Raw genomic sequence first — 18,586 nt, 5'->3', positions numbered from 1 at the left:
CATCAGGTCCTGCAGCGACTCCGAGAACATCGGCTGTTTGCCAAGTTGGAGAAGTGCCAGTTCTACCTGGTGACCATCGATTTCCTGGGTCACCGCATTTCTCCTGAGGGCATCGCCATAGAGCCGAGTAAGGTTGAGTCTTTGCAGAGTTGGCAACCCCCGCGTCGCGTGAAGGATGTTCAGTGACTTCTTGGGTTCACCAACTATTACTGAACTTTCATCCCTGGGTTTGCTGCCTTGACAGCCCCCCTCACCCAGCTCCTGCAGAAGAAGACTCGGTTCCAGTGGAACGCTCCAGAACAACAGGCTTTCCAGACTTTGAAGGAAGCCTTCATGAAGGAGCCCATCTTGAAGCATCCTGACCCGCAACGGCCGTTTGTTGTGGAGGCGGATGCCCCCGACATTGCCATTGGGGCGGTGTTACTCCAGGCAACGACGCCCAGCGGTACCCTCTTCCCTTGCGCGTACCATTCATGAAAACTGAACCCTTCGGAGCGCAATTATACAATCTGGCAGAAGGAGCTGCTGGCCATCAAAGTGGCGTTCAAGGCCTGGAGGCATCATCTGGAGGGAGCGCGGCATCAAATTGACGTCCGGTCGGACCATAAGAATTTGGAAAGCCTGCAGACCGCTCGGAATTTGAACCAACGCCAGATCCGGTGGTCTCTTTTCTTTGCGAGGTTTGACTTCCGGGTTCGGTACATACCTAGCGGGCACAATCAAAGAGCGGATGCTCTGTCCAGGAAGCCCGAATATTCCCGAGTGGAAGACAAGCTTCTGCCCAGGACAGTGATCCCCGTCGAGTCTTTTGCTGCAGTGCGGGAGCCGGTTGATATACGGGCTCGGATCCGGGAGGCACAGCAGCAGGAGGTGTGGGTGGCTCAGCGGAAAGAGGAGGTGGGGCCAGATTCTCCTTGGACGGTCACGGATGGACTCTTGTATTATCATGACCGGCTCTACGTTCCAGGAGGGCCACTCAGGGGACTCATCCTCAGCCAGTGTCACGATAACCCGGCGGCGGGGCATTTTGGCCTGTTCAAGACCCTGAACCTGGTCTCCCGTACCTTCTGGTGGCCCTGAGTCCAACACGACGTCCAGTCCTATGTTACCTCCTGCATCCCATGCAGGCAGGCCAAGTCAGCGACAGGGGCCCCGCCTGGATTACTGTAGCCTTTGCCGACACCCAGGGTCAGCCTGTGCGTTCGGCAGTTGGGTCGGACGACTCAGAGGAGGAGGAGGGGGGTGTTGAAGAACTTGCTGAGGGGGTTGAAGATCTTGCTGATGAGAGCCCTCAGCCAGGCCCCTCCCACTTGGTCACCACGGAGACCCAGCTGTGTGAGCCTGACAGCGTGGATGAAGATGACCCACAGCTGGCCCTGTTCAAGGACGCCTGACGCAGGAGGCAGTCAATTAGGAGTAAACAGAGGAAGGCAATGGGGCTTCTTGAAAGGAGGCAGAGAGAAGCCACGCCCTGAACTCTATATAAGGGGAATGTCTGGGAGGGCTGGTTTGCTGAAGGCAACCGCTCGGATAGTTCATGTTTCTTAAAGCTCCGGTTTCTTGGTTTGTCTTGTTCCGTTTGTTTTTGTAGTAATAAATTTGGCAGGCGTAATTCCAGCCTCTTCCCTTCTTGAAAAAGGGGTTGTCCCTGCCTTTTCTGCAGGGCCAGTAGCAGGCTGGTACAGAACACCCATCTCCTTCCCTGGTTTGTGTACCAGCTTGCAATTGTAGGCTGCAAGGAAGATGGACCACCGGAGCATTCTGGGGGACAGAATTTGGGGCGTCTGCCTGTCCATTGTGAATAGACCTAGGAGTGGTTTGTGGTCCGTGTAGACAGTGAACTCCCTGCCATACAGATAATCATGGAATTTTTTGATTCCTGCCATGATTGCCAGGGCTTCCCTGTCAATTTGGGCGTAGTTACTTTCTGCTCCAGACAGCGTCCTGGAATAGTAGGCTATGGGAATTTGCGCCCCATTGGGCTCGAGGTGACTGAGTACTGTACCCACACCGTAAGGGGATGCATCGCATGCGATGCATATGGGCTTTGTCTCGATGAAATGGGTTACTGTGGACTTATCCGACAGTAGTGCTTTTAAAGCCCTGAAGCTTTGGTCGTGGGCGGGGGTCAAGACCCATGCTGCCTGCTTGTCCAGTAGCCTGTGGAGTGGCTCTGCTATGGCTGCCTTGTGTGGAAGGAATGCGTGGTAGAAGTTCAGCAGGCCCAGGAATGCCTGTAGCTCTGCCTTGTTCCTGGGTGTGGGTGCTAGTTTGATGGCCCTCACCTTGGACTCTGTGGGGTGGATTCCCCTGGCATCTACCCTGAATCCCAAGAATTCTGTGGAGGGAACACCTATGCTGCATTTCTCCCTCTTGAGTTTGAGGCCAGCTGTACGCAGCCTGGACAGTACCTCCCTGAGCCTACCTGCCAGCTCTTCTGCTGATGCTCCTGCAATTAGGATGTCATCAAAATAGGGGCAGACTCCTGGGATGCCCCTGAGTGTCTTCTCCATAACTTCCTGGAAAATGCCAGGAGCAACGCTGACCCCAAACTGCAGCCTGTTCACCCGGAACGCTCCCCTGTGTGTTACTATGGTTTTTTTTTTTATTGAAAAGTTTTAAAATACAGTTTTCCTTTAAAAAACCCCCCTTCCCCCTCCCTGCTCCCCCCCTACCTCCCCCCAACCTCCCTCCCTCCCCCCCTCCCTCCACCACCCCCTCCCCCCCGACTTCCCAGAGCTAAATACAAGGTATATATATATAAAAAGGCAATCATAAACAACCATATACTAACAACTATAAATTCTAAAATCCATCACTCTCTAGCTTATATAGGATAAGACACACCTTAACAATATTAAATATATATAAAAAACTAGAATAAAAAAAACAAAAAAAAACAAAAGAAGACTTATTCGAATGCTACATAAAACTTCTTAACCCTATACTTGTTCTTGCCGCCGTAATTAAGTTCAACATCAGCTTGGTGTCCACAACTGTAGCGTCTACAATTATTCCCAACAAAAAAAGTTGCGGACAAAACTTTATCCTCTGTTTAAAAATCTTCTGCATATTCCACCAGACTTTTATCCAAAAAGCCTTAACCTTCTTACATGTCCACCATATGTGAAAATATGTTGCATCTTCATCACCACACCTCCAACATTTAGGCTGATAATTCGGATACATACTTGCAAGCTTTTTAGGATCTAGATGCCATCTATAAAACATTTTGTAAAAGTTCTCTCTTAGATTTTGAGCTTGAGTAAATTTTACGTTCCTCACCCAAATCTTTTCCCACGTGTCCATTGTAATAACTTCCTGGATATTTTGGGCCCATTTTATCATACAATCCTTAACAAGCTCTGTTTCCGAGTCAATCTCTATCAATGCAAGATATATCCGTTTAATATGTGCTGGTCCCTGATTTCTAATCTGCTTTATCAAATTTTCATCAGTCATTGTAAATCCATTTTTCTGGTCTTCTTTCCACCTGGCCTGTAATTGAATATATTGAAACCAAGTTTGAACAACCTTCTCTTCTCGCAAGAGGCTATATGATTTCAAACACCAAACATTCCTTTCCAGGCTTAAAATTTCCTTGTACGTAGTCACATCATGTTTGAAACCAGCATGTATATTTTCTATTGCATGTTTTGGAATTGCCCACAATGGTATCTTGCTGCTTAGCTTATGTCTATACTTCTTCCAAACTCTCAGCAATGCCTGTCTTAAAATATGCATCCTAAACACAGTATCTACCTTCTTATCATACAACAAATATGCATGCCAGCCAAACAACAAATCATGGCCCTCAAGATTTAATAACCTCAATTGCGTCAAATTAATCCAATCGCTTATTCCTACTAATGCAGCAGCTTCATAATATAATTTAAAATTAGGCAATTTAAGGCCACCTCTCTCACGAGTATCCTGCATAATCTTAAGTTTAACTCGTGGCTTTTTCCCTGCCCACACAAATTTATTGATACCACGCTGCCATTCCTCCAAGTTAGAATCTTTCTTAAGAATCGGTATCATTTGAAACAAAAATAAAAATTTGGGCAGGACATTCATTTTCACTGCTGCAATCCGTCCCAACAAAGACAATTGCAATTTTTGCCAACTCTCCAATTCTTTTTGAATTTTCCCCCATAGTTTTTCATAATTATTTTTATATAGCTTTGTATTAGAGGGCGACAAAATCACCCCCAGATATTTAACCCTTTTAACAATCTCAAATCCAGTTAATCCTTCTAAGAGAGCCTTCTGTGAAACTGTCATATTTCTAGCCAAAATTTTAGTTTTCTGTATATTTACTTTAAATCCAGAAACCTTCCCATATTGTGTTATTATCTCCATCAGGTCCACAACAGAGTTCTCTGGCTGGGTCACTGTAACAACCAGATCATCTGCAAATGCTCTCAATCTATAGTCCTGATCTCCAACTTGTATCCCCTTAATTTTTTCCGAGTTCCGAATCTTAACCAATAGTATCTCTAATGTTAACACAAATAACAAGGGCGATAACGGACACCCTTGCCTTGTGCCCTTCTCAATATTACATGCTGCTGTCAGGCTATTGTTAACTATGATTCGGGCAGTTTGTTTTTGATATAATGCCCTAATCGGCTGTAAAAAATTTTCCCCAAAATCCATTTTATCTAAAACTTTCAACAAAAATTGCCAATTCAATTGATCAAAGGCCTTTTCAGCATCTAAAAAGATTAGCGCTGCAGAGATTTATTTATTTATTTATTTATTTATTTAGTTATATTTATATACCGCCCTATTCCCTGAGGACTCAGGGCGGTTTACAGGGAATTAAACAGAGATCTGGTTGTGCCTTTCCAAAAACTCTAACACATCAACTATATGTCTCACATTATTTTTCATTTGCCTACCACTAATAAACCCCGTTTGATCCCCATGAATCACCTGTTGCAGAACCCTCATCAGTCTATTAGCCAAAACCTTAGCAAATATCTTATAATCTGTATTTAAAAGCGATATCGGTCTGTAATTTTTAACTTGAGTAGCATCCTGGTCTTCCTTCGGAATCAAAGAGATAAAAGCTGTTCTCCAAGACGGTGGCACCTTTCCCCCCCTCTGAATTGTCTGAAACAGTTCCTTTAACGGCTTTATCATCTCAGATTGTAAATTTTTATAATAGGCCGCAGTGTGTTACTATGGTTTGAATGTGAGCTGTTGCCCTAGTAACCATGAGTTGCTGGTACGCCTGGGCAAGATCGAGCCATGCAAAGATGGCGCCGCCTTGGAGGGAAGTGAGAACGTGGCTGACCGTGGGGACCGGGTAAGCTTGCGGGTTCAGGGCACGGTTCACCGAGCACTTGTAGTTGGCGCAGATCCTTATCTCCCCGTTGGATTTGAGGGGGATGACGATTGGGGTTTCCCACTCCCCCCCATCTACGGGCTCTAAGATTCCCTGGGCCACCAGCTTATCCAGTTCGCGCTCGATTTTGTATTTGAGCGTGAAGGGGACTCGCCGCGGCCGGACCCTAACCGGGGGAACGTTCGAGTTAAGCTTGAACGATATGGGGGGCCCTGTGTACCTGCCCAGCGTCCTGTCGAAGACATCTGCGAACTCCTTGCAGACGGCATGGACGGAGTCCCCCTGGATCCGGTGGATCCCGGAGACTGTGATTCCCAGGGCCTCAAACCAGTCTAGGCCGATCAGGCTGGCTCTCCGGCCCTCTACCACTACAACCTCCAGGTGCTCTTTGCGACCCTTAAACCCCACCGAGACGGTAGCCTCCCCCTTTACCTTGACCGGCGAATTCTGAAAATCGGTCAGAGTTAATTTCGTAGGCCGTAATTTAATCCGCTGCTTCAACAACAAACTGCACAAATCATAATTAATGGGGGGCTAACAGAGACCTTTAAAATTGAAAAAGGTACAAGACAGGGATGCCCCCTATCACCATTATTGTTTGTTTTAACATTAGAGATTTTATTAATTAAAATTCGAGAGTCCTCTATGATAAAGGGAATTAAAATAAAACAGAATGATTGTAGATTGAGAGCTTTTGCTGATGACTTGGTTGTGACAGTATCTCAACCGTTACAGTCGGTTATAGATTTGATGGAAATTATAACTCAGTATGGTAAGGTTTCTGGGTTCAAGGTGAATAGTAATAAGACTAAGATACTATCTAAGAATTTATCTATGAGTGAAAGGGACATTTTATCTAAATTAACAGGTTTTGAAATAGTAAAAAAGGTTAAATATTTAGGAGTGTATATTGCAGCTTCAAATGTAAAATTATATAAGAATAATTATGAAACACTATGGTTGAAGGTACAAAGGGATTTAAATAATTGGAAAAAATTACAATTATCCTTATTGGGAAGAATTGCAGTTGTTAAAATGAATGTTCTGCCAAAGTTTCTCTTTTTGTTTCAAATGATACCTATATTGAAAAAGGATGCCAACCTTGATCAATGGCAGAAGGGTATTAATAAATTTATTTGGGCGGGGAAAAAACCAAGAGTTAAATTTAAGATTTTACAAGATGCTAGGGAAAGAGGGGGACTTAAGGCGCTGAATTTGAAATTGTATTATGATGCGGTTGCCTTGACGTGGGTTAGTGATTGGCTTAATTTAACTAATAAGAGAATACTTCATCTTGAGGGTTGGGATTTGGTATATGGATGGCATGCATATTTGCTTTATGACAAGAAGGTGGATAGGGCTTTTAAATCTCATATTCTTAGAAGTGCCTTGTTGCGTGTCTGGAAAAAGTATTATTATAAGTTAAATTATAAAATACCGATTTGGGGAATTCCTGGACACGCGATAGAGGGCGTATCTATGGGAGTGAGTTTGGATATGGTTTCCTATAAGGAATTACTTAGATTGGAAGGGAATGATTGGCAACTTAAATCATTAGAGGAGTTAAGACAAGAAAAAATAAGTTACTCTTGGTTTCAATATACCCAATTGAAAGCTAGGTGGAAGTTAGATCAAAAGGTTGGCATCACAATTACAGATCAAAATTTAGTAAAACAAATTAGAGACTTAAATTGTGCACATATAAAGAGGATATATAATGTTTTAATTGAATTGGACTCGGAAACGGAATTAGTTAAAGATTGTATGATAAAGTGGGCACAAAATATTCAGGAACCAATTTCGCTGGATACTTGGGAGATAATTTGGGTCAGAAATGTTAAATTTACTCAGGCTCAAAACTTAAGAGAAAATTTTTATAAAATGTTTTATAGATGGCATTTGGATCCCAAGAAGTTGTCTAATATGTATCCTAACTTGCAGTCTAAATGTTGGAGATGTGGTAGTTTAGAAGCCACCTATTTTCATATGTGGTGGACCTGTAGAAATATAAAAGCTTTTTGGATTAAAATTTGGTGGAACATTCAAAAGATTTTTAAGAGGAAGATAAAGTTTTCTCCGCAATTGTTTCTATTGGGTATTGTTGTAGATTGTGATGTTAAAGAAACTAACTTGATGTTGAATATGATAACAGCAGCACGGTTACTGGTGGGACAATATTGGAAGAAGGATAGTTTGCCTACTATAGAAGAATGGGTGTTTAAAGTTTCGAATCTTGCAGAAATGTCTAAGATTTCTGCTTATTTGAAAGATCATTCACAGGAAAGATATATTTCAGTTTGGAGGAGATGGATAGATTATATTCAGAATAAATATGGGACTAAAAAGTTCCATTTAGCTTATGAGTAGATTTTAGAGGGATATTGTTATCTTAGTGTTAGTACTTTCTATGTATCTATGTTAAAGGAGAGTTAAAGCACATTATGAATTTGGTTAATTGTATATTATGGATAATTCTTATTTAGAATATGATTATTATAACTATAATCCTGTATTTAGCTCTGGGAAGTGGGGGGGGGGAAGTGGGGTGGTTTGGGCTGGGGGGGGATTTGGGGATATATTGTAAAATCTTGTTTCTGTAAAACTCTTTAATAAAAAAAAACTTAATCCGCTGCTTGCTCCGGCTATTTATGTAGTTAAGGGTCTCGTCCGAAATGATCGAGACCGCTGATCCGGAGTCAAGCTCCATGCTGCAAGGGATGCCTTGCAAGCGGATTGTTAGTCTAATTTTGGGCTTGAGCAGCCGGCGGCTACCCGTGTGGTTAATGGCCAGCCGGCTCTCAACATAGCCAATTCGCGTTTTGGTCGGGGCCCCAGTACCTTCGAACGGCGATTCCTCCGGTTGCAGCTTATGGATCTCCTCTCGGGGGCGGCGGCTACGACAGGCCGCGGCTATGTGGCCTGTTTTCTTGCAGGCCCGACACGTGGCCGAACGGAACTTACAGAGGCTGCGCACGTGGTTCCCACCGCACCCTGCGCACTTCTGAGGGTTGGCGGCATTGCTGGGAGGCCTGGGCTTGTCTGGGCATCTGACTCGCTGGTCGGGGGTCGACTTTCGCTGGAGGAGGTCGATGCTCTGGTCGTCCTCGGCTGTGGCGACCTGCCGGTGGATGCTGGCCACCTGGCTGCCGGTCTGGGTCTCCTGGACTGCTTGGACGGCCCCGCAGGCCGCTTTGTGGGCCAGGATGGCGTCCTCGGCTTCCTGGAGCGAAACCTCCTCTCTCTCGAACAGGCGCTCTTGCAGCCGCCTGTCTCGTAGGCCGCAAATCAGCCGGTCCCGTAGCTACTCCTCCAAGTTCGAAAACCTGCAGGCGACGGCGGCTTCTCGTAGGGCAGCGAGGAATTCGGCACCGGACTCGTTGGGGCACTGGTCCCTTTTTTCGAACTGTGACCTTGCGGCCACTTTGGAGCGCCGGGGCCTGAAGTTGGCGTTGAGCTTGGCCACGAGGTCCCGGTACGCGACGGTGTTGATGGCCTCTGGGGTGAAAAGGTTCGCGGCGATCTCCAGGAGTGCTGGTCCCCCGATGCAGAGCAGGGCTGCCGCCTTCGCGCCGTCCTGCGAGATCTGATTGAACCGCATGTACAGTTCGGCGTGAGCCAGGTAGCGGGCCCATGTCTCGGGGTGGTGGGTGTCGAATTCGCAGGGTTGTCCGGCTCTTGCCATCGCGGTGTTGGTTCGGGTCTCGAGTCGCGGATGCGATGACCGGCGTGGTCCGGTCGGCTGGTGGTCGTGGGGGGGGGAAGAAGGAAGGAAAATGCCTTTCCCTTCAGCTCATGGAACGTTCCCCCAGTGACTTCAGCTCCTTGTCGGCAGCAATCCCACCTTCGTCGCCACTATTGTGTAGTGGGTCCGACGCAAGGAAGAGACGCCAGCCGGAGTATGTGTTCAGCTCTTTATTGGAAGGGGGTAGCGTACTGAGGAATGAGGGTTACCTGGCCTCCTTAAATACCTAGCCAGGTAAGCGGACAGCCAATGGGGTTGGCCCTAGGTTTCCCGCCGAAACTAGGTTTCCCGCCGAAACCGTTCAGGCCAACGCCCCCTGGTGGCTGTTGCTATGCAGGTGCCTGCATACATAACACCCACTGTGACTCATTGATTTCTGTGGAATTTCATCCCACTTGGAAATGTCCTACCCCCACCTCCGTCCCTTTGATCTCAACTTTGGGGTGTCCTTGGTGCCCCCCATCCCCGGTGACAGAGATTCACCTCAAGGCTTCACCTCTGTGTATGTGCGCACGCATTGCCCAATATATATATATTTTCACAATGGGTTTCTATTCTCCGGGGTGATTTCTACATGCAGTGGTATGCCTGCTGAATCCCCAGATTAGTGCAAAAACATTCTCAACTTGTGCATATCTCTCTTCTGTTTGGGAGGGGAGGCCCTGCCCCAACCCCACATGCTCCTGAAAAGATGAGCCTTTGATAAGATAAGATGATAAGATAAGATAAGATAAGATAAGATAAGATAAGATAAGATAAGATAAGATAAGATAAGATAAGATAAGATAAGATGATAAGATAAGATGATAAGATAAGATGATAAGATAAGATAAGATAAGATAAGATAAGATAAGATAAGATAAGATAAGATAAGATAAGATAAGATAAGATAAGATAAGATGAGATGAGATGAGATGAGATGAGATGAGATGATAAGATAAGATAAGATAGGATAGGATAGGATAGGATAGGATAGGATAGGATAGGATAGGATAGGATAGGATAGGATAGGATAGGATAGGATGAGATGAGATGAGATGAGATGCGATGCGATGCGATGCGATGCGATGGGATGGGATGGGATGGGATGGGATGGGATGGGATGGGATGGGATGGGATGGGATGGGATGGGATGGGATGGGATGGGATGGGATGGGATAGGATAGGATAGGATAGGATAGGATAGGATAGGATAGGATAGGATAGGATAGGATAGGATAGGATAGGATAAGATAAGATAAGATAAGATAAGATAAGATAAGATAAGATAAGATAAGATAAGATAAGATAAGATAAGATAAGATAAGATGATAAGATAACCTGTATTGTCATTTTTTACTGTGGGCACAACGACACAAATCAAAAATGAAATTTAGTTGCCCGCTTTCAAAGTGAACACATACCCAGCTGCACGCATCCAGTTGCGCCCTGGCCACCTGGCCGCGGCAAGTCATTCACGCAGTCATCTGTGCTGACCTGGCCACATCCACCCAGTCACACCCACCCATCTGTGCCAGCCTGGCTGCTGTGAGTCATCCCATTCCGAAAAAAAATGTCCCAAGGGAAACTGTATACAAACAAGGAGTAGTTTGATTTTAACCCAATGTGATCTCTTACTGGTTTGATCTCTTTTGGTTCCTACATAAGAGAACTTTATTTGTGATCTCCAGAAATCGTGTTGCCAAAATTTGGCATCAAACTATCAAAGGTACAATTTCAAACTGTTTGGGAAGGAAAACATTGACAACAAAAATGTGTGAAAGTTTTCTGTTAGACTTTAACACACCTAAAGCCCCAAATCCATGGCAACCTCTTCAAGAAATTATACTCCACCCATTTTTATAATATTACCATGTTATTAACCAAACATAAAATTAAAACAATGCATCCTATGTTGCAAGTGTCAACGCTGCTAACATCTAATGTTACTGCTTGACAGCAAGTTTGCTTGTTCCTACACTAGGTGGTCCAGACATCTCGTTAGATGACAGGATCTTTCTTAGGCACCCCTGATTTATAAATCTATATCCTATTAAGTGAATCTACACTGAGATGCTTTACATGAGGATACACTATCATGCAATGAAAAATTTTCCACGATTCTTTAACTAGCCCAGCAGAAAGTACCTTGTACTTTTGCCTTAGTTCTTCAGTATCTTCTTTCTCCACTTCCAAGACCCGCCTCCTTTCTGTGGCATCTTCAGCATAATCAAGCTATCAGCCAAATCAAAGACAAATCAGGTAGTGATACACATTGGGTATTAACATTTAGTGAGCAAGAAATATTCATAAATAGTAACACATCTTATTCTCTCAAACATTGTCCAATTTGTCTGCAAACAAAAAACAAAATGTGCAATAATGTACTAATCTACTCATGCTAAAAACCTCTAGAGGAAACATTTTATTTCAAGAAACTTTGATCTATTTTGGAGCCCAAAAAGAAGAGGGATTTTTTGCAGTGAAAAATCTAACATTCCCCAAAAGAAAAATTATGTATAGTACATACCATTGAAACATACAGGTGAAACTCGAAAAATTAGAATATCGTGCAAAAGTTCATTTATTTCAGTAATGCAACTTAAAAGGGGAAACTAATATATGAGATAGACTCATTACATGCAAAGCAAGATAGTTCAAGCCATGATTTGTCATAATTGTGATGATTATGGCGTACAGCTCATGAAAACCCCAAATCCACAATCTCAGAAAATTAGAATATTACATGCAATCAATAAAACAAGGAGTGTACATAGAACAATATCGGACCTCTGAAAAGTATAAGCATGCATATGTACTCAGTACTTGGTTTGGGCCCCTTTTGCAGCAATTACTGCCTCAATGCGGCATGGCATGGAAGCTATCAGCCTGTGGCACTGCTGAGGTGTTATGGAAGACAAGGATGCTTCAATAGCGGCCTTCAACTCTTCTGCATTGCTCGGTATCATGTCTCTTATCTTTCTCTTGGCAATGCCCCATAGATTCTCTATGGGGTTCAGGTCAGGCGAGTTTGCTGGCCAATCACTGAACCAGGTTTTGGTGCTTTTGGCAGTGTGGGCAGGTGCCCAGTCCTGCTGGAAAATGAAGTCAGCATCCCCATAAAGCTCGTCTGCAGAAGGAAGCATGAAGTGCTCCAAAATCTCCTGGTAGACGGCTGCATTGACCCTGGACTTAATGAAGCACAGTGGACCAACACCAGCAGATGACATGGCTCCCCAAATCAACACAGACTGTGGAAACTTCACACTGGACTTCAAGCATCTTGCAGTGTGTGCCTCTCCATTCTTCCTCCAGACTCTGGGTCCTTGGTTTCCAAATGAGATACAAAAGTTGCTCTCATCAGAAAAGAGGACTTTGGACCACTGAGCAACAGACCAGGTCTGTTTTTCTTTAGCCCAGGTAAGACGCTTCTGACGTTGTTTGTTGTTCAGGAGCGGCTTGACAAGAGGAATACGACATTTGAAGCCCATGTCCAGGATCCGTCTGTGTGTGGTGGCTCTTGATGCACTGACTCCAGCCTCAGCCCACTCCTTGTGAAAGTCCCCAACACTTTTGAATGGCCTTTTCCTGACAATCCTCTCCAGGCTGCGGTCATCCCTGCTGCTTGTGCACCTTTTTCTTCCACACTTTTCCCTTCCACATAACTTTCTATTAATGTGCTTTGATACAGCACTTGGGGAACATCCAACTTCTTTTGCAATTACCTTTTGAGGCTTTCCCTCCTTATGGAGGGTGTCAATGATGGTTTTCTGCACAACTGTCAGGTCAGCAGTTTTCCCCATGATTGTGATTCCTACTGAACCAGACTGAGAGACCATTTAAAGGCTCAGGAGCCCTTTGCAGGTGTTATGGCTTAATTAGCTGATTAGAGTGGGACACTTTGAGCCTAGAATATTGCACCTTTTCACAATATTCTAATTTTCTGAGATTGTGGATTTGGGGTTTTCATGAGCTGTAAGTCATAATCGTCACAATTATGACAAATCACGGCTTGAACTATCTTGCTTTACATGTAATGAGTCTATCTCATATACTGTATTAGTTTCCCCTTTTATGTTGCATTACTGAAATAAATAAATTTTTGCACGATATTCTAATTTTTCGAGTTTCACCTGTATTTTCAAGGTCTGTGTAACAGAGAGGAAAGTGCCATGGGCAGAATTCTTTGTGTGGGAACCAGAAGCACTCTTTTCTGATCTTATGCTAGGATATCTGGTTCCATATCTGAAGAACAGACACTACCATTCCAGTGTGCCTAATAAGTAAAACTTGCTGCATTCTTCAGACATTACTGTATGTTACATACAGTGTATTAATGCTGAGTGTGTCTCCATGGCATTGAGCTGAGCAAACCTCTTCATAGCAAAAAACAAACAAAAGACAAGTTGGTATACAGGAGCCACACAGGGCCCAACCAATTTTTAAAATGTGCTTATATTAATTAAATGAGCTTTAATTGGAAATTAGATTTGTTAATTGAATCCTATTGTACATGTATATTATATTGAAGCACTATCATTTCTTTGAGTACAAGATCCTTCCCCACTGATGCCCTCTGTGTGTGTTGGATTATAGCACTCATAATTTTGGAGGCTGGATAATGAAAACTGTAGTCCAAAAGCACATCAGTTTGAGAAATATTCTGGTAAAATACAGATACTTAATCTTGTCTGGTACAAAGTGTATGTTGCGGGGCCACTTACCTCCATTTCCATCCGACCCATGCCCATGACATCATATTTGACAATGATAGGGATGGGATCTGTTCTACCTGCAAGGAAATCAGACCTATCAGGTGAGTGATTAGGACAGAATGATTATCCTCTGGTAAGTTGCTTTGTATACGTTTTGGGGTTGGTTAGAGATATTGCCTTTGGAATGCAGAGACTAGAAAGCTACAGAGAACCAAACACAGGCCATTCTCACAGCTCACAATCATAAGCCTACACATATTGGTTGCCACACGTAGCCTTGTTTTCTTTTTGTTGCCTCCAACTTTTGCCCCAAATATTTAAACAACTTAATACTAAAATTAATGATTCTTATACTAGTTGATCAAAATATTTGAGGAATGGGAAAGAAGCACTCTCTCTGATCACAGGACACAGAATTAGGAGGCAAATGGAATGCTGGGTGTTTCTGAACAATCTTGAAATTACATTTAATAAAATGCAAGCATGAATGCCCAACAACACCTATTTAGCATGCAGTTATTTCAGAAGTGTGAAATATTAGGTATTAAGACCTTGCTAGAGCCAAAATGGGCTTTTTGGATCCTGGCATATCCTTTCCTTATAAGCTGTGAGAAGGACTAGTTGTGAAGAAAACTTACTTTGAACTAATCAAAATATGGTGAAGATTCCATATGTATTTTAATTCACTCATAACCAGCCAAACAAAGCAAAATGGGGCAGACGAGCACTTTGAATATCACAGCCTTTGGAGAGTGTTTATTTTTACATCACAACATGCAATTTTTATTTACATTTTTACAGAAGTGACATTTGTTCTGTCCAAATAAATACGACAGACTCCTTCATAATATGAAGAATATATTAGTCATTTTGCTTCCTAAAGAAGTCATTGATTTCAGTTTTCAATTTCCTATTGAACTGTCCTAGCAAATGCTAACAATCAGTATGTGCAGGAGAAAGGCAAGGGGGAGATCAAGTTTGGACAGTATTAGAGATTTGGCATTTGAAGTAAATCTCCACAAATGTTTGGCAGTTCTAACACAAACATCCTGTTAACTCTACAAATGAACATGGCTACAGCCATTTTTCTTCTCATTCTAGGTTGCCACATAGAACAAAGCGAGGGGAGTTGCCCAGGTGTTTCGTTAGTCAAAATAATGTTTTGTCCCATGGTAACCAAGGTCATTGGCTGCTCCTGAAACTAGGGACTGGGCGTTGCATAAAAAGCCCACCAAATAATCACATTGGGGAATGTAGATGCTTTCATTGTGTTATGGGTGGGACATTTAACTTTGTATTGGGAAATTGTTACTTGTGTATTCATGCTTGGTTTCACTCTTGACTGTGCTGATACTTTGTAACTAATAAACATGTTCTTTGGGGAATTTGCAAGCCTCGAAGTTCTGCTTTATTCATCTGTGTCTGTCGGAACCATGACATTAAACAAAGTTTCATAAAACTTCGTTTTCTTGGGGTGCTGGGCCCCGACTGCCTACCCACTTACTTTGGGGAGAGCAGTAAAGACTCGGCAAAGATTTGAAATAGAGAAGAGTGAAACCACTACTAGCCGCAACGGAACTCTGGCTTTTGGAGTGCAAGCTGGCGCTCCAGCCACTGAGTAGGCATCACTGGCACGGGCTTGGCCAAAGGTCAGGTTAATCCAACCTGGGAAACTGGTACCGCAGGAAGGAGCTACAATCCTGGCAGACCTCTATCAAGCTGAGGCTGCCCCTCAGCGCAAGAGCACTCCTGTAACTGCTGGAGAGGAGCTCCTATTGTTGCCATCCCAGGGTTCTTCATCTGTGGATTGAAAGAAAGGAAAGGGCTCGATGGGATGGGACGACTCTGGAGAGTGGAGGTTCCAGTCCGCAGTCCACAGCCCCTTGCTCAAACAGCTGAAGGAGAAATTCGGCAGGCTGGAGGTAAAGTATACAATTCCCGTTGCCCAGGAGGTGGGTGTTGTGGGGGGAAATGCTAAGAGCTACCCATCTCTTCTTACCCTCGCCGGAGGCCCAGCCCGACTGCTGGAGCCCGTGCCTGGATCCAAATAAGGGGTTTAGGAAGAAAGGAAGATACATCTGAGATTTTAAAGATGCCAAGAGGGATGTATGATTGGCACAAAAAGAAGGCAAGAGTTAGATTAAAAAGAAGTGAACTTGTTTCTTTTTGGGGATTCCTAAAGATAAATAAAAATATCTTTTTTATGGATTAAGGGGAATCCCTAAAAAATATAACTAATTTTACATTTAGCTTTTAGATCTGTAACTTGGAATGATATATCAAAAGATAGTATTTTAACAATTGATGTACGGATAAGATGACTTAAAGGATATTCAGTGGTTACTAATGAATTTAAAATTTAATTTAATTTAGAATTTTATATATAAAAGATGGTATTTTAATAATAGTTGAATGGCTAAGGCAAAAGACGTATTTCTAATAACTGGTGATTTGTTAAGATGAAAATTAGACTTTAATGGTAAAACATAAGAATGCTTTGTAATGAACAACATAGGTTTTGTAGATAAAAGAATTATTCTTTATTGAAATAGGGAATTGTGGGTTACCCCAAAATTAAGCTTTTTCCTATATACTATAGGCCACAAATAGATTTAAGGAATTAGATCTGATAGACAGAGTGCCTGAAGAACTATGGACAGAGGTTTGCAACATTGTACAACAGGTAGCAACCAAAACCATCCCAAAGAAAAAGAAATGCAAGAAAGCAAAATGGCTGTCTGAGGAAGCTTTGCAAATAGCTGAGGAAAGGAGGGAAGCGAAAGGCAAGGGAGAAAAAGAAAGATATGCACAATTGAATGCAGAATTCCAGAGAATAGCTAGAAGAGATAAGAATGCCTTCTTAAATGAACAGTGCAAAGAAATAGAAGAAAACAATAGAATAGGGAGGACCAGAGATCTCTTCAAGAAAATTGGAGAGATGAAGGGAACGTTTAATGCAAAAATGGGCATGATAAAGGACCAAAATGGCAGACACCTAACAGAGGCAGAAGAGATTACAAAGAGGTGGCAAAATTACACAGAAGAACTATACAACAATGAGCTTAATGTCCCTGATAATCACAATGAGGTGGTCACGGACCTCGAGCCAGACATCCTAGAATGTGAGGTGAAGTGGGCTTTAGAAAAGCTAAGCAACAACAAAGCTAGTGGAGGTGAGAGTATTCCAGCTGAGCTATTCAAAATCTTAAAAGACAATGCAGTAAAAGTGCTACACTCAATTTGCCAGCAAATTTGGAAAACTCAGCAGTGGCCACAGGATTGGAAAAGATCAGTTTAGATTTCAATTCCAAAGAAAGGCAGTGCCAAAGAATGTTCAAACTATCGCAACATTGCACTCATTTTTCATGCTACTAAAGTTATGCTTAAAATCCTACAAGCTAGACTCCAGCAGTATGTGGATCGAGAACTACCAGAAGTACAGGCAGGATTTTGAAGAGGCAGAGGAACTAGAGATCAAATTGCCAAGATACGCTGGATCATGGAGAAAGCTAGAGAGTTCCAGAAAAACATCTACTTCTGCTTCATTGACTATGTTAAAGCCTTTGAGTGTGTGGATCATAACAAACTGTGGCAAGGTTTTAAAGAGATGGGAGTACCAGACCATCTTATTTGTCTCTTGAGAAACCTATATGTGGGCCAAGAAGCAACAGTGAGAACTGGATACGGAATCACTGATTGGTTCAAAATTGGGAAAGGAGTCCGGCAAGGCTGTATACTGTCACCCTGCCTATTTAACTTATATGCAGAGAACATCATGAGAAAGGCAGGACTAGATGAATCAAAAGTTGGAATTAAGATTGCCAGAAGAAATATCAACAACCTAAGATATGCAGAAGATACCACTCTAATGGCAGAAAGTGAAGAAGAACTAAAGAGCCTCTTGTTGCGGGTGAAGAAGGAGAGTGCCTGGAGGAACATTGTCCATGGGGTCACGATGGGTCGGACACGACTTTGTAGCTAACAACAGCAACCCCCTCCTGAAAGACTTACTAACCCACCTGGTGAATGGGAGTGTCTTCACCAAGTTAGACCTGAGAGAAGCATATTACCGGGTAAGAATAAAGGAGGGGAATGAGTGGAAAATGGCCTTCAACTGCCCCTTGGGAAGCTACCAATTCAAAGTCATGCCATTTGGACTGCAGGGGGCCCCAGCTGTATTTATGCAGTTGGTTAGTGAGGTGCTACACGAACATCTATACAAAGGGGTTCTGGTGTATCTTGATGACATCCTGATATACAGTATGAATATGACTGATCACATAAGACTGGTCAGAGAAGTGTTAAAGAAACTATTGAATGCCAAATTTTATGTCAAATTGTCGAAATGTGAATTTCACCAAACCCGATTAGATTATCTTGGCTATAGAATTTCCGACGAGGGCATCGAAATGGACCCAGCCAAAGTTAAAACTATAATTGAATGGCAGCCCCCAAAGACTTGCAAACAGCTCCAAAGCTTCCTAGGGTTTGCCAACTTCTACCGTCAATTCATTCCCTCTTTTGCTGAGATTGCTCTACCCGTTACAAAACTACTCAAAACGGGTAAGGGAGAGGGAAAACCACGACCTGGCCAGCCACTAGCATGGACTATGAGTTGTCAGAAAGCTTTTGAGAATTTAAAAAGACTATTTGTGGCTGAACCAGTTCTAAAGCACCCCTGCCCCGGGGATCCCTTCGTAATTCAAGCAGATGTCATCGACGTGGCAGTCGGAGCTGTGTTACTACAAAAGAATAAAAGTGGAGTCCTACAACCTTGTGCCTACAGCTCTAAGAAAT

General features: G+C 43.3%; 1 protein-coding gene across 1 annotated transcript in view; it reads right to left on the bottom strand.

Annotated features, from left to right (window-relative positions):
* LOC310648252 (G patch domain-containing protein 8-like) overlaps window positions 1–18,586 on the bottom strand; it is a 388,081-nt gene that overhangs the window by 68,696 nt on the left and 300,799 nt on the right. Inside the window, exons 3-4 of the mRNA XM_083375995.1 lie at window positions 13,799–13,866; window positions 11,223–11,309 (exon numbers count right to left, since the gene is read on the bottom strand). Of these exons, the coding sequence (XP_083232121.1) occupies window positions 11,223–11,309; window positions 13,799–13,866 (155 nt within the window). The remainder of the gene's footprint in view (window positions 1–11,222; window positions 11,310–13,798; window positions 13,867–18,586) is intronic.

Source organism: Vipera ursinii (assembly GCF_947247035.1).
Source record: "Vipera ursinii genome assembly, chromosome: W".
NCBI classification, from domain to species: Eukaryota; Metazoa; Chordata; class Lepidosauria; order Squamata; family Viperidae; genus Vipera; species Vipera ursinii.
Note: the sequence above shows the minus strand (reverse complement) of the source record. Positions and strands in the feature narration are given on the sequence as shown.